The 15,203-nt window shown below is 51.0% G+C and overlaps 1 protein-coding gene across 1 annotated transcript in view; it reads right to left on the minus strand.

Annotated features, from left to right (window-relative positions):
- The window catches only part of LOC127197744 (inositol 1,4,5-trisphosphate receptor type 2-like), a 149,077-nt gene that overhangs the window by 40,124 nt on the left and 93,750 nt on the right, over positions 1–15,203 (minus strand). The window contains exons 19-20 of the mRNA XM_051155691.1: positions 13,349–13,514; positions 246–406 (exon numbers count right to left, since the gene is read on the minus strand). Of these exons, the coding sequence (XP_051011648.1) occupies positions 246–406; positions 13,349–13,514 (327 nt within the window). The remainder of the gene's footprint in view (positions 1–245; positions 407–13,348; positions 13,515–15,203) is intronic.

The following is a 15,203-nucleotide window of genomic DNA, read 5'->3' on the forward strand; positions in this document are numbered from 1 at the left end:
ACGTCAGTGGGAAGCACTTCCCTACACGCTCTCCCTGAGAGGATGCTGTCAGGGCACTGAAGTCACAGATTTTCCTAGACAACAAAGATGACACAAGCCCTGTGGAACTTCCCCAGTGATTGACAGGCCTATTTAAAGGCTCACGAAAAGCCCCAGCTAGAGCATCCCTTGCCTGAGAGGAGGCCTCTGAGCTGTGACACAGCCACGGGCTGGGAATCAGGACCAGCCAAGGCAGCCTTACTCACCATGATCATCTGGGCCACGTAGCTCTCGGGCCCTGTGTACTCCGTCGGGTCCTTCACCTTCACCAGGACGATGAAGTACAGGTAGTGCCACATGTTGTGCTCCGACTTGATGTGCTCCTCGAAGGAGACCGTCTTGTTGTCAAACTTGTCCCTCTCCAGGCCTGCAGGACACAGGAAACACCGTGTCTGTCATTTCCCCTCAGTTAGGCCTTCTTAGCATCGAGACCAAACATGACCGTTACTGAAAAACAACACCAAACCTGTTTTCTGGAAGAGCGTGTCACTTTAAAATACTGTTATAATAATAAAAAACCCAACACTACACAGAAGCACTAGATAAATGAGGCTGTGGTTTGTAGACTGATGTTCCTTTTTCTCCCCATGATCCCTGGGAATGTGCAGCTCTGTTACAGAGAGGTAAGAGTTGCAGGTCATCTTAGACGTCATCATATCAAAACTGCCCAATTCAACCAGACCCAGAGCGGACAGAGGTGATAACAACTGCTCATGAAAAGGGACAAGCCTAACGCTGGACTTGCGAGATGGCTCAGGAGGTAAAAGCATTCAGGACACAAGCCAGGTGATCTGAGTTTGATTCCCGGAATCACAAGAGGTCCAGTTCAGCAGACCACACCTGTAACCCTTGCACTCCCCACTGCATGACAGCAGCAGAGACAAGAGGATTGCCTGGAGGTTCTCAGGGTCAGAAACACTGCCTCAAAACAAGGTAGAAGGCTAGACATCTCTCCAAAGCTGTCCTCTGATCTCTGCATGCATGTGTGTGTCTGCACTCACACAGGCTGGTGCTCATGCACACATGCGCACACATAGGCATGCACACACGAGCACATACAAAGATTTCAAAAAGGAAAATACAAAGGAGAAGAATACTGGCTAATCATGGCAGGAAGAAAAAAAGATTCCTTTCAATTGGCCCTGGGTTATAAGAAAGTGGCTGGGGGAACAGTCCCTTGATCCCAGCGAAAGCTTTCAATTAGAGACAGTCACTGGGCACTGTGCTGGGGCAAGGACTTGCCTCTGGGGCCCTAGCCGACGATACCTGGCAAAGTTGAGGACGAGATGGCCACTTCACTTCCCGGGTGTCCCAGTTAGAGTTACAACTGCTCTGATAAAACACCAGAAGCACCGATGAGGCACGTGGGGATGAGGGGGTTCATCTGGCTTACACTTCCGCACCACTGTCCATCACTGAAGGAAGTCAGGGCAGGAGCTCAAACATGGAGGGGTGCTGCTCTCTGGCTTGCTCACTCCCCGTGGCTTGCTCAGCCTGCTTTCTTATAGAACCCAGGACCACCAGGCCAGGGATGGCACTACAGTGGGCTGGGCCCTCTCCCCATCAATCACTAATTAAGAAAACGCCCTACAGGCCTGCCTAAAGCCCCACCTTATGGAGGCATTTTCTCAATTGAGGTTCCCTCCTCTCGCACAAGTCCAGTTTGTGTCGAGTTGACATAAAATTAACCAGCACAATTGATCCCTTGTCAACTTGACACACAAACACATCAGGGTAAAGCCACAACCTTTCCTTTCCTGTTCAGCCCACGAACACCACAGTAATTAATATAATCATCACAATATAAAACACTTCAAAAACTTAAAAAGTCCCACATCCTTACAGATTTAAACACTTTAAAGTTCAGCCTTAAAAAAAAAAAATCCAAAGTCTTGCAACTGTGGGCAGGAGGCGGGCTCCTATAAAATAGAAAACAAGCTAAATACTTTATTTCAAGAGGGAAGAGCCAGGGCAGACTCACAATCAGATCAAAGTAAAACCAGACTCAAACAGTGTAAGTAACTCAATGTCCAGTGTCTGGATTCATTCATGGTCTTCCGAGCTCCTCCCAGGGGCTTCTCTGTCACGTCTCTGGCTCTGCCCTCAGTCGCACACACAGCTTGCCTTCTAAGCTTGGGCAGCCTCCACTGCACTGCTGACGCTGTTCTTGGTGACCAACCGATGGTGCTGGCGTCTTCAAAATGCCGGGGTCTCTGCTGCAACTGCGCTGCACTTTCACCGAAAGCTTCCCCTGGGCTCTCTCTGAGGTGCCAAGCCGCTACTTTTCTGCATGACCCCTTTAGTCCCCAGGCTTTCAACTGCGACTGAGGCTGCACCTTCACCAATGGCCTCACCTAGTACTTGGCCTCAGTTGTTTTTCATCATCGTTTTATGCCTTAAAAATCAGTAGCACCTGGGTGACTCCACCACCACTTCCGGGCCCCCAGCACGAGGTACAACCTCGGCTGCCTCTGGGGCACAGCTCCCGTGCGCTGGTTCTCAGGAGACACTTCCCAGAAGATTTCACCTCCGTGATGCTGGTCTCAATTGCTGCTCAGTCTCAGCTCCAGCTGGCCAGCGCCCATTGTCTCAGCAAAGCAAAGGTTTCACCTCAGTAGTGGTGCTGGCCCCTTGTTAACCGCGCTGGCTCTTCCCCTCCAGCTGACTGAAACCACAGCATCTTAACTCAACAGAACAAACAGCCCCATAATCTTCAAACTTCCTTCTGAAACTCCACACGCCAGGCCTCCATCTGCCATACTGACTTGAACTTGCCTCCAAACGCCGACAGAACAGCCCACTGAGATCTCAACACTCAAAGGTCCGAAGTCCTCCCACGATCCCCCACCAACACATTCACGCCCTGCCTTGTAACCCTTAGCAACTGATGATGCGATGAAACCTGTGATCAGTAGCAAGCTGGGGAGGGAAGGGCTTATTTGGTTTGCATTTCCACGTCACAGTCCATCACTGAAGGAAGATGGAGCAGGAACCTGGAGGCAGGAGCTGATGCAGAGACCATGGAGGGGTGCTGCTTACTCGCTTGCTCCCTATGGCTTGCTCAGCCTGCTTTCTTACAGCACCCAGGACCACCAGCCCGGGGATGTTACTACCCACAATGCACTGGGCCCTCCCCCAGTGATCACTAATTGAGAAAATGGCCTACAGCCCAATCTTACGGAGACATTTTCTTAATTGAGGTTCCCTCCTCTGGGGTGACTCCAGCTTATGTCAAGTTGACATAAACTACCCAGTACATTAGCCACGTTTCCAGCTGCTGGAGGAATTGTGGGAAGGAATGAGTAGTGAGGTTTTCCTCCTGAGCCGAGAAGCTTGTTAAAGTAGATGGAGATAAAAAGAAACATCTGTGGACAACTGAGTCTTACTGTCCTGGAGACCGGGGTGTCGGGTGGAGTTCGCCTTCGCTGTTCAGATATTGGAGACCAGGAAACTGATTTCCAACCCTGGCTATGCCTTAGCATGTTTCCAAGGCCAGTGAGGCATCAAGATAAAAAACAAATACATTTTAAAATATATGTCCCCAGCTATGGGATGACTTTTTACATTGTTATTGGACGTTTGTAAATGGAAGTGGGATAAAGCGCAGCTGTCTGGTGACTGTACCTTGGTTCATTTGACCCGTGTCACAGTGAGCTCCAGCCCCCTCCCCTTCCACCTCTCCCTCTCTTTACTTAGTGGCCGCTCCATTGCTGTCCAAGCGATAAGCCCAGGAGTCATCCTTGGCGTCTCTGCCTCTCACATGCCATACCCAACCACGGTGAAACACCTGCTTCTTCCTTCAATAGGCATCCGCATCAGTGCTGAACACCTTCTCTATTTACACTGGGCTCTAGTGCCTTCCCTCACGTGTGGGTCATCTCACCGGCTGCCCAGACCTGCCTGTGTCACCTGTACCGGCCACTCTCAGCACAGAAGCTAGGGTGACTCGTGGAAGACCTGAACCATGTGAGGACGCTCCTTGGCTATGGCCCTCGCAGCAGCCCCTCACAATAGCCTGTAAGAAGGGATTTGATAAACATTAGATAAAATGTAGATGTCTAGGTACAGTTGAATTCCGTATAGATGGTGTGATGGTAGTGTGTGCATGTGTGTGTATAGTGTGTGCGGTGTGTATGTGTGTGCGGTGTGTATGTGTGTGCGGTGTGTATGTGTGTGTGGTGTGTGTGCGCGGTGTGTGTGTGTGCGCGGTGTGTGTGTGTGCGCGGTGTGTGTGTGTGCGCGGTGTGTGTGTGTGCGCGTGGTGTGTGTGTGCGGTGTGTATGTGTGTGCGGTGTGTATGTGTGTGCGGTGTGTATGTGTGTGTGTGTGGTGTGTATGTGTGCGGTGTGTATGTGTGCGGTGTGTATGTGTGCGGTGTGTATGTGTGTGCGGTGTGTATGTGTGTGCGGTGTGTGTGCGCGGTGTGTGTGTGCGCGGTGTGTGTGTGTGTGCGCGGTGTGTGTGTGTGCGCGGTGTGTGTGCGGTGTGTGTGTGTGCGGTGTGTATGTGTGTGCGGTGTGTATGTGTATGCGGTGTGTATGTGTGTGTGTGTGTGGTGTGTATGTGTGCGGTGTGTATGTGTGTGTGGTGTGTATGTGTGTGTGGTGTGTGTGTGTGTGATGTGTATGTGTGTGGTGTGTATGTGTGTATGTGTGTGTGAGATGTTAGGGCTTCTGCTCTAGCGCTCAGATCTGTTCACTTGAGACGGGTTCTCATATTGAAGCTGGAGAGAAACTGGCAATCGAGCAACCCTGAGACGCTCGTGCCTCTGTCTCTCGCGAGGCTGACGACCTGTGCACCACTGTGCCTGAGATGTGGATCCTGAGACGTGAACAGCTGGGTTAGCTGATGCCTGCAGCATACCTTTGGGCATGTCCAGGAGACTGAGATGGGAGGCCTGCCCTGAAGGTGGGAGACACCGTCCCACAGGCCAGGCACAAAGGATGCATTTAGGGGGAAAGAGAGGAAGGGAGCTGAGTGCCGGCATTATCTGCTTTCTGCTTCCTCATCCACCTCCTGTGACACAGGCAGGATGCGGTCCATGTTTAGGCCTTGCTGCGTTCTGTACTTTCTGAACCATAAGCCCAAGTATGTCTGTCCTTCCTTAGGTAATGCCGGGTGTTCATCCAGAGACACGAGCACACTCCACACAACACATAACTGTTTAGTTTGTCTGGGTCTCAGCACATTTCCGTGCTAACTGCCATGTGGCCTGGCCCGTTGCTGCTCCGGCCTTTTCTCTTCACCTCCGTCAGGTTCCTAGGCAGCCATGCAGGCCTCTTTGCTATTCCACGGGCAGGCTCCTTCCTCAAGGGCTGTGGCCACAGACCTCTTCCACTGCCTTGTCCCTGGCTGACTCACGCTGGGGCATTTCTGTTGACCGCTCCCTTGCAGGTGACTTAGGGTGACCACAGCATGTGACACACAGCCAATCCCTTCCTACTTTACTGGCGCTCAGGACCACCCTATCGCTCTCCTGTCTCTTCCTGTGTTGCTTGTCATGCCCCATTGGACTGACAACAGCTGTGACAAAGCTGTGAAACTGCCCCGGATCTCAACTCCAAGGTAACAGAGGTAGCCATGACTGCCAGGGAGAGCATGTTGCAGGCCAGCACCAGAGGAAGAAATGGGCTTACCCAGACCTGCAGCTGCATCCGAATTTATTACTCTCTCATTTTTTTTTGTTGTTTTATTTTTTTGTTTTTGAGACAGTGTCTCATTACTTAGCCCTGGCTGGCTTGGAACTTGCCACATTAAAATAAAAGGCTGGCTTCAATTCTATGGTCTTGATGCCCCTGTTTCCCGACTGTGGGGGTTACAGGCATGTGCTACCAATCCTGGTCCTGATGTTTACTGCTTATCGTATGTTTTCTGACTACATATTTCTCTCTGTTCTTTGCCATGGCCTGAATAGTTTACAACCGTGTCTGACACGGAGTTGACACCTAATAAAATACAGACTGGATGAGTTAAGAGTATTCAGTACTAAAACGCACTTCCAGTAAGATTGAAGACAGATAACGGCAGTCCGGGCAAGGATGTGGAGCTACTCAACCCACAGGCCATGGAAAGAAATGTAAGAGAGAGCAACAACTTGTAAAGCAGGCCATTTCTCCAAGACTCCACACAGTCACAGCATGACTCAGGAGGCCACGCTCAGGCACACACGGAGGAATGACATTTCTGTACGCAGAACGCCTGCACAAGGATGCTCACCACAGTGTACGCCCTGCTACCCCAACACTGAAAACACCCGAATGTCTATTGGTGCTGAGCGTAAAGACAAGGCCTAAGCATCCGATAGGGTGTTCTGCTCAATGGGAAAGCCTCGAGTGCTGATGGCATTGCACAATATGATCGTTAGTTTTGATTTCCAATCTGATTGAATTAATAAAAGGCCAGGAGGGCTGGAGAGATGGTTCAGTGGTTAAGAGCATTCATGGCTCTTGCAGAGGACCCAGGTTCACTTCCCAGCACCCACAGGGCAGCTTGCCATCGCCTGTAACTCCAGTGTCAGGGGATCTGAGGCCCTCTTCAGGTCTCTGAGGACTTCTCTCAAACAGGTCACATAAACTCATGCACACACATGCACATAAGTAAATTTAAAAACTAAATCCTAAGACAGGTCTCAGGCATTAGTGATGCACATTTGTGTGTTGTGGTGGTTGTCACCAGCGGGGATTAGCTGAGGGGAAGAAACACCCTAAACATGAGTGGCATCATCCTACGGGCTGGAGTCCTGTTAGGAAGAGAGAGAGGTCAAGCAGAGAGCCGGCAAGCGTACCTGCCTTCCCTCCTCAGTCTACTGAGACATGAGCAAGACGCCTTCCCCAGCCACCATGGACTCATGGGACAGCCCCACGGCCATACCTTCTACCATGATGGACTGTACGTCCTGAACTGTGAGCCAGAGAGAGGCTCTCTTCCCACAGGGTGCTTATGCCAGATACCCGAGGAAAGCAACCACCACAGAAAGGAGCCTTGACGGAATCGAGCTAGTCATGAAGACCGAGTGTCTTTTTTTTTTTTTTTTTTTTCCGAGACAGGGTTTCTCTGTGTAGCCTTGGCCATCCTGGACTCACTTTGTAGACCAGGCTGGCCTCGAACTCACAGCGATCCGCCTGCCTCTGCCTCCCGAGTGCTGGGATTAAAGGCGTGCGCCACCACGCCCGGCCTGTCTTGACTGATAGGCAGAGAGCAGATCAGTGGCTGCCCAGAGTATGGAGTGACGAGAACACGACGGATAAAGGCCATGGGGCACCATGGGAAGGGTCAGGAAATGTCTCCTAAAACCCACCATAATGTTTTCTACACAATTCTGAATATATTAAAGGCACTGAGCTATAGACATTAAGCGGGTGAGTTTTAAGGTGTATGAGTTGCATCTTAACAGAGCTGTTAACAGCAGAAAGTATTAACGTAAAATCCCCTAGAATCAACGCCAAGCTCCTCCTGTTGCAGAATAAAGGACTACCGTACTGACTCTACCATTGCTAAACCTGCAACGCGGTAGCAGACACAGGTACCTTGTGCCGTGTTCTGGAGCCATGCGCGTGGCCAAGGGAGCATAAAGGAGACGAGATGATGAAAGGCTTCAAGGAGGCACCCAGCTTTCTCTGGTGACTTCAGCAAGTGAAAACGAGGTAAATGCCTGAAAAGCCACCTGATTTTTATTGAGCACCTATTTCTGCTGACAACTGCAAAGCCGTTTAAATACCTTACCATCCACTAAGACGTTTAAATGTCCTACCCTCCACCAAGGCATTTAGAGCCATCAGGACATAGATCCAGAGTGACTCAAGTTAACTCCTCTAGTTGGGGGAAAGAATCCGTCAGCATTTAACAAAACCACTTCTGACTCTAAAGGACCACATGGGCAAAGGAGTCTCTGGTGAAGCTGAGATGAAGGCAGGTGTCCTAGTGTGAGGAAGGCCATGCCTTTCCTGTGGCACCCAAAACAACCAACGGGCTGTGCATTAAAGCCAGAGAACCTTAAACTCAAATCTATGGCATTTCTGCTATTTCTGGTAACATCCACCATGGCTCGACATTCTGTCTTCACCACGGGAACTGAGCTGTCATCCAGGCCTCTCCATTCTGTGTGTGTGTGTGTGTGTGTGTGTGTGTGCGCGCGCGTGCGCGTGTGTATGTGTGTGTGCACATTGGTGTGTGTATGTGCATGTGTGCAGATGCCCACAAAGGCAGAAGAGGGCATGAGAACCCCTGGAGCCCCCAGGTGGATGGTGGAGCCACAGACCAGACCAGCGAGCTTGGTGTGTGCTCTTCACTGTGGAGACACTGCAACTGTTCCCAGCTTACATTATTTTCTTTAGGTAAATGGGATCAAACTTGGGCCTTCACACACGGTAGGCAAATGCTCAACCAAAGTTTCAATCTTACTTCAAATAGAAGCACCACTTTGTTCTACTTTATGATATTCCACTTGTTATAATATAAAAAAGTTTTTTAGATCCACTCTAAGCTTAAATTACCAAACAGCCCCTCAGTCCTTTTGAAGCTTCCAGAAAGTCAATACAGACTTGGTTGATATGCTATTGCCATGAGCTTCTGGATGCATCACCTGCATCTCTGAGGGAATGTCACATGGCCATGACAATACCCAGAGTGGGACAGATCTGGAGCCATCTGTAATCATCAGACCTGGGTTCTGTTCGTGTACTCACGCACTGCATATAAGCACATGTGTGCACATGCGTGTGGAGGCCAGAGGTTGATGGCAAGTGTTTTCTTAATCTCCTTTCTACTTTCCTTGTGGACTGACTGGGTGCAGCTGGCCCCAGTGTTCCTGCCTCTGCCTCTAAGGAAGATCGGAGGCTCACACTGTTGTGACCAGCTTCCCATGTGTGTGCTGCGCATCTGAGCTCACGTCTTCATGCTCGCGTGGCAGGCACTTTCCAGAGCCACCTCCCCAGCCTGCACCTGGGATTTTGATATGAAGTACAGATCTGCTCAGTGTTGACCTGTCTTACGTTCCTGTGTAGCTGAGAAGCCATGTAAGCAGAGAGATCATGCATGTTGAGGCAGATTTACCGGCGAGGCATTCCTTAGCAAATCCTGACAAATGAGCCCCATACATACCATGGAAGCATAAAAGAGGCTAAGACATGGGCCGACCCCTCTTAAAGAAGAGCAGCTAGCTTCAGTGAGAGCTGAGCCTCACCTCTGCACAGTGCTAGGGAGTCTTATAAATACACTCTTGATTACAGCCACCACAGTCTCAAACTATGTACGCTGTAGACCCTCATGCCAGAGGAGCAAAGAACAGGTCAGGGTAAGAAGCTTGGCCGTGGTCAGGGGGTGGGGCTGTGGAAGACAGTGTCCACCTGACGAGGGAGTCCACATGCTCTCTACAGTAGGAGGACACATGGCACCGAGCAGAGGCAAACGGGTACGGCTGAGCACGGTGTAGTGACAGCCACTCAGGAGCACCAGTGTCTACCCTGAGTGAGGCTGAGAAGGGCTTCATGAATCCTAGTGTTGGAGCTAAGCCTCAGAGATGGGGTAGACTTCTGCAGCTCACGTGGGTTTGGGATTTCAACCAGAACATTCTCCCGCTACTGTGCATCTGGAGTCCAGGTTGTGGATGGTTAAGGACTGCACTTGGACTGGGATTTGATACACAAATGAGAGGAAAATGGATAAAAGTACACTCAATACGGGGAAGGAGAGAAAGTGCATGAAGAGGAGGAGGAAGGGGGAGGAGGAGGGGGAGGAGGGAGAGGAGGGGGAGAAGGGGGAGGAAGGGGAGGAGGAGGAAGAGTGGTCTAGATCTGTGTGAGGTGTCTTACTGCAGGAAAACTGAGACTTTACAGTTAGGATGGCACTGGGTTTGGGCTGGGTCCGTGGCTGCCAGGATGCTGTGCCAGCTTTGTGGTCCAGTAAACACGCAGAAGGAGAGAAAGAGGCCTGGGGAGTGCCCTGTACTCAGCCAAAGTGGTGCTGCATGGGTATGGAAGGGTCCTGTGGCGAGACAGCTGCGGAGTGGGGAGGGGCGGGGCGGGGCGAGACAGCTGCAGGGGTGGGGTGGGGCGGGGCCGATGGCAAAACCTCTTTTCTAGAGAGCTGGCGTGAAAGAACAGGACATCTCTGCAAGTCAAAGACACAGATGACGAGGACTGTCCTTTGGGAAATGACAGAAAGGAAGGCACTACATAAACATTCACTGTGAAAACAGTGACACGTTTCACACAGAGAAGAGAGAAATGAGAGCGTGGGTTTCCCCGGGAGGCATGGGGTCTTCTTCTCTCCCAGGGTTGAAGGAGCATTCCCTCAGATCCTTAGACAAGTTTCCTTTCCAGGCTCCTGAGTGGCCACAGGACAACTCCTGAGTGGCTGCAGGTCAACTCCTGAGTGGCCGCAGGTCAACTCCTGAGTGGTTTTATCACCGTGACCTCACTTCCCCTCATCCAGTCTAGACGTGGACAGGAGACTCTTCTTTGGCTTCATTTTCCTTGTAGCAAATCTGTGCTCAGCACTGGGCACTCTGCTCTGTCTAAACCGCCAAAGCATCTAAGGTGACAAAACCTAAGGACAGGGGGCTTCCACTCATGTTACGGGCCTGCTTTGCTCTGGCAGAGCCACAGATATGTATGTATGTGTGTGTATGTCCGTATGTGTATACATGCATATGCATATGTATATATATAATACAGGTGTATATGAATAAGAGAGATGGTGAGGGAGAGAGGAAGAAGAGAAGGAGGAGGAAGAGAAGGAGGGAAAAGGAGACATCAGCAGCCATGAAGTCACAAAAACAATGCCGACATCAGATACTCGTTTCCTGTCCTTCCTGTTGAGCGTCGGAAGCATGGTTGACAATGCTTCTGTCAACAATGATGCTCCCTCTATAAAGAAGACGTGGGCAGTCTGTCGCAATGCGCAGGACTTGAGTTGAGGAACTCCTCAACCACATTCATCTTTGCTCGCAGGCGCAGGTCTCTTGGTGCCATGACACCAGACTTAGGAAAATATTCTCCACCTGCATGTGCCCAGCGCCACCCAGAGAGGGCGCCACTCTTAGAGTCTACGGTGCATCTCTGTGAGGCGTGGCTTGCCCATTCCTTCTCTGGGATTGTGGTCAGTCTGGGCCAAGGCTCAAGCCCACCAGCCAAACCTCCAGGCCGAACACCAAAGGGTTTCTCAGGAAATCACCATGGATGGATGGAATCCAGAGTGCCAGAAGCGGTTGGTGCAAGGAGCCCTCTCCTGACACGGGCCAGCATCTATCTGTCCTGCTCGGCCTCTGCAGCAATGGCAGAGTGTACCCCACAGCTCCCCGTTGTCTGCAGTCTCCTCCAGCCAGCTTCCGCTTGACCTGCGCGCTCTCCCCCTGTGGACCGCCCCCCGCCCCCGCGACTCTTTGTGGATGCCTGATCCTGCTTATATTCCACATCCCAGAGGGTGGCCTTCCTTCATGCTCCGGACTTTACTGTAATCTGGGGGCTGCCCACAGACAAGTTACACTGACTCACGCTGGGGCACACCCCTTGGATGCTCGCTACATACCTCAAGTCCAGTACTCTTTGGGTTAAACTCAGGGTACTCCCACCTCACTGTCCCCCTCCTGGGCATGCTTGGCCACTCGGGGTCTCCCAGGCACCTGACTCCATTTCCACATTAGGATTTAAACTTTTGGGGCTGGAAAGATAGCTTAGTGGTTAAGGGGCTCGCTGTTCTTGTGGAGGATGTGGGTCTGCTTTCCAGCACCTACAGTGGCTCACAACTGTCCACAACCCTAGCCTCTGGTGCACACACACACACGTACAGGCTAAACACTTACATGAATAAATAAAAATAAATATATTTAACAGCTTTTAAGATTCTATCATCCAACCCCTCTTCACTCTGCCTCTCCTGCCCCCCAACACTTTCCCCATGAACTACTTGAGTCTGGTCTTCATTACTTCCTTAGCCTTGGAGACTGTAGGAAGAGCCTCCTCCCTGGTCACTGTGCCTTCAGGACAACCCCAACAAAGGACTCCCCAGAGCTACTGTGGTGCTCTGAAACAAAAGTTAGACCCAGTGCTTTCCCACCTGTTACAGAACTAAGCCTAAGCAGCCTAAAGTGAAAGTCCTCGTCATGGTGGCCTAAGCTGATGCCCACACTAGCAACACTGCTGTCCTCTGTTGTAGTGTATATAGGAAAGATCCCATAGAGCTGGGAAGTGGGCCTCGCTCGCGCAGCAGCAGGCAGCGGGGTTTGTAGCTCCAGGCCCCTTCCAGTCTTTCTGTCTGTTTCCTGAGCAGACACCATGTGGACCAGCAGCCTCGTGCCCTGCCGTAGCTGACAGCTGCTCTCACCACCATCTCTGCCCTGGCGTGGTAGCGAGACCTTCAAACAGAACTTAGATAGACCTCTCCTCAGATAGACCCCTCCTCCCTTAAGCTGCGGTATTTGGTCACAGTGACACTCAAGTAATGATGACAGGGCAGAAGAAAACGGTGTGTGTGTGTGTGTGTGCAGTATGTGGTGTGTGTGTTTGTAGCCTGTGGGATGTGTGTAGTGTGGGTGTGGGGTAGCATGGTAGCTATTTAAGTGTGTGGTGCTGTGTTCTATAGTATGTGTGTTCTGTGATGTGCATGTTATGTGATGTGTGTAGCGTGAGGGGGATTATGGTAGGTGAATGATGTACGCGTGTGTGGTGTGTTCTGTAGTGCTGTGTGCTCCATGGTATGCGTGTCATATATGTGTATGTAGCTAACACTAGATGAATGCCTGGCTTTGAGTCTACAATGATGATGCCAATGAATAGAATATTTAGATTCATAGTCTAGAAAAATAAAAGTCACTCTGTAATATACTCTATATGCTACTGTGATTAAAAGTTCATTTGCCAGTTGGTGGAACTGCCTAGCATCTGGCACACACTGTACAGTCAGGACTGTATAAATGGCAGAAATGGTGGCAGAAAGGTTCAGGTGTGACTCTCCCACCTATTTATAGAAGCAGAGAAAGGCCAGCCTCATGCCACGTGATGTAACCTGAATTTTATCTAGCCTTCGCGTTAAAGCATGAAAATGAAAATCCTTTCCATTCCTCCTTCCAGCTGAACAGCCCTTGGTGCGGTGGTGTGTGTGTGTGTGTGTGTGTGTGTGTGTGTGTGTGTGTGTGTTGGTTGTATGTTGTGTGTTGTGTGTGTTTGTGTGTGTGTGTGTTTGTGTGTGTGTGTGTTGGTTGTGTGTTGTGTGTCTGTGTCTGTGTATTGTGTGTGTCTGTGTGTTGTGTGTGTCTGTGTGTTGTGTGTGTCCGTGTGTTGTGTGTGTCTGTATGGTGTATGTGTGTACCTACCGCAGATGAAACAGGTTGTCTTGAGAATTTCTTCTTTCTTCTGCTTCTCGCTTCTGAGGTCAGCAAAGGTGTCGATGATCACACCGAAGATCAGGTTAAGAACAATAATAATGACGATGAAGAAGAAAAGCAGGTCGTACACCACCCGGGCAGCGAACAAGGGCTCCTGCAGCGGAAGTGGAAATGCTCAACACAGGATACGCACACTTCACGGCTGTAGAGCTAGCACACACAGGACACGCACACTTCACGGCTGTAGAGCTAGCACACACAGGACACGCACACTTCACGGCTGTAGAGCTAGCACACACAGGACACGCACACTTCACGGCTGTAGAGCTAGCACACACAGGACACGCACACTTCACGACTGTAGAGCTAGCACACACAGGACACGCACACTTCACGGCTGTAGAGCTAGCACACACAGGACACACACACTACACGGCTGTAGAGCTAGCACACACAGGACACGCACACTTCACGGCTGTAGAGCTAGCACACACAGGACACGCACACTTCACGGCTGTAGAGCTAGCACACACAGGACACGCACACTTCACGACTGTAGAGCTAGCACACACAGGACACGCACACTACACGGCTGTAGAGCTAGCACACACAGGACACGCACACTTCACGGCTGTAGAGCTAGCACACACAGGACACGCACACTACACAGCTGTAGAGCTAGCACACACAGGACACGCACACTTCACGGCTGTAGAGCTAGCACACACAGGACACGCACACTTCACGGCTGTAGAGCTAGCACACACAGGACATGCACACTACACAGCTGTAGAGCTAGCACACACAGGACACGCACACTTCACGGCTGTAGAGCTAGCACACACAGGACACGCACACTTCACGGCTGTAGAGCTAGCACACACAGGACACGCACACTTCACGGCTGTAGAGCTAGCACACACAGGACACGCACACTACACGGCTGTAGAGCTAGCACACACAGGACACGCACACTACACGGCTGTAGAGCTAGCACACACAGGACACGCACACTACACAGCTGTAGAGCTAGCACACACAGGACACGCACACTACATGGCTGTAGAGCTAGCACACTGTCGAGCGTAAAGCAGATATACAACAGTTGTCCTCCAAGTGAACACACAGTAGCCCCAGTTAGGTAAACGAAGCCTCCTTCTGTCTTCACTGCCCCTCAGCCATGGGAGAATGCCTCAGGCTGCTCTCAGAATTCTCTGGTTTCTCTGGGGCTGACACATTTTTTCCCAAACAGGAAAACACTTCCTCACTTTCTCCTGTGCTTTCACTAGTGACGCACTTCTCACAATGGGCCCGCTGTGGTTGAATGTGAGATGGGCACACAGGCTCACGTGTTTGGATACTTGGTCCTCCTGTGGTATGCTATCTGGGGAGGATGTGCAGGTGCCAGGAAGTGGAAACTCAGTGGAAAAGGTAGGTCACTGGGGCGGGGCTGGAGGCCTTATAGACCTGCCAACTTCCCAACCCTCCACTGCTGTCTCTACCTAAAGGCGTGTCTTCCCCAGAATGACGGAATGACCCCACGGACTGTAAGCTAAAACGAGCTTGTCTTTCCTTCATTTGCTTTAGTTGAGCATTTCGTCACAGTGGCGAGGAAAATAATCATGCAGGCTCATCCTAGAACCAGGCAAAGGGAATCAAACACAGTCCAAGGCCAGCTGAGGAAAGCCTGGCAATTTCTCAGCCTCTCCAGTAGCTTCCTTCCTAGTGAACAAGTTCAAGCACGTACTGCCGTGCACACTGCGTGTGGCCTGCAGTGCTAAGGCACAGTAGGGACCACGGGATCCAGCTGTTCTACACAGGAGAGCTGGGACTATCAGGAAGA

This window comes from Acomys russatus, chromosome 13, assembly GCF_903995435.1.
Source record: "Acomys russatus chromosome 13, mAcoRus1.1, whole genome shotgun sequence".
In the NCBI taxonomy this organism is placed as follows: Eukaryota; Metazoa; Chordata; class Mammalia; order Rodentia; family Muridae; genus Acomys; species Acomys russatus.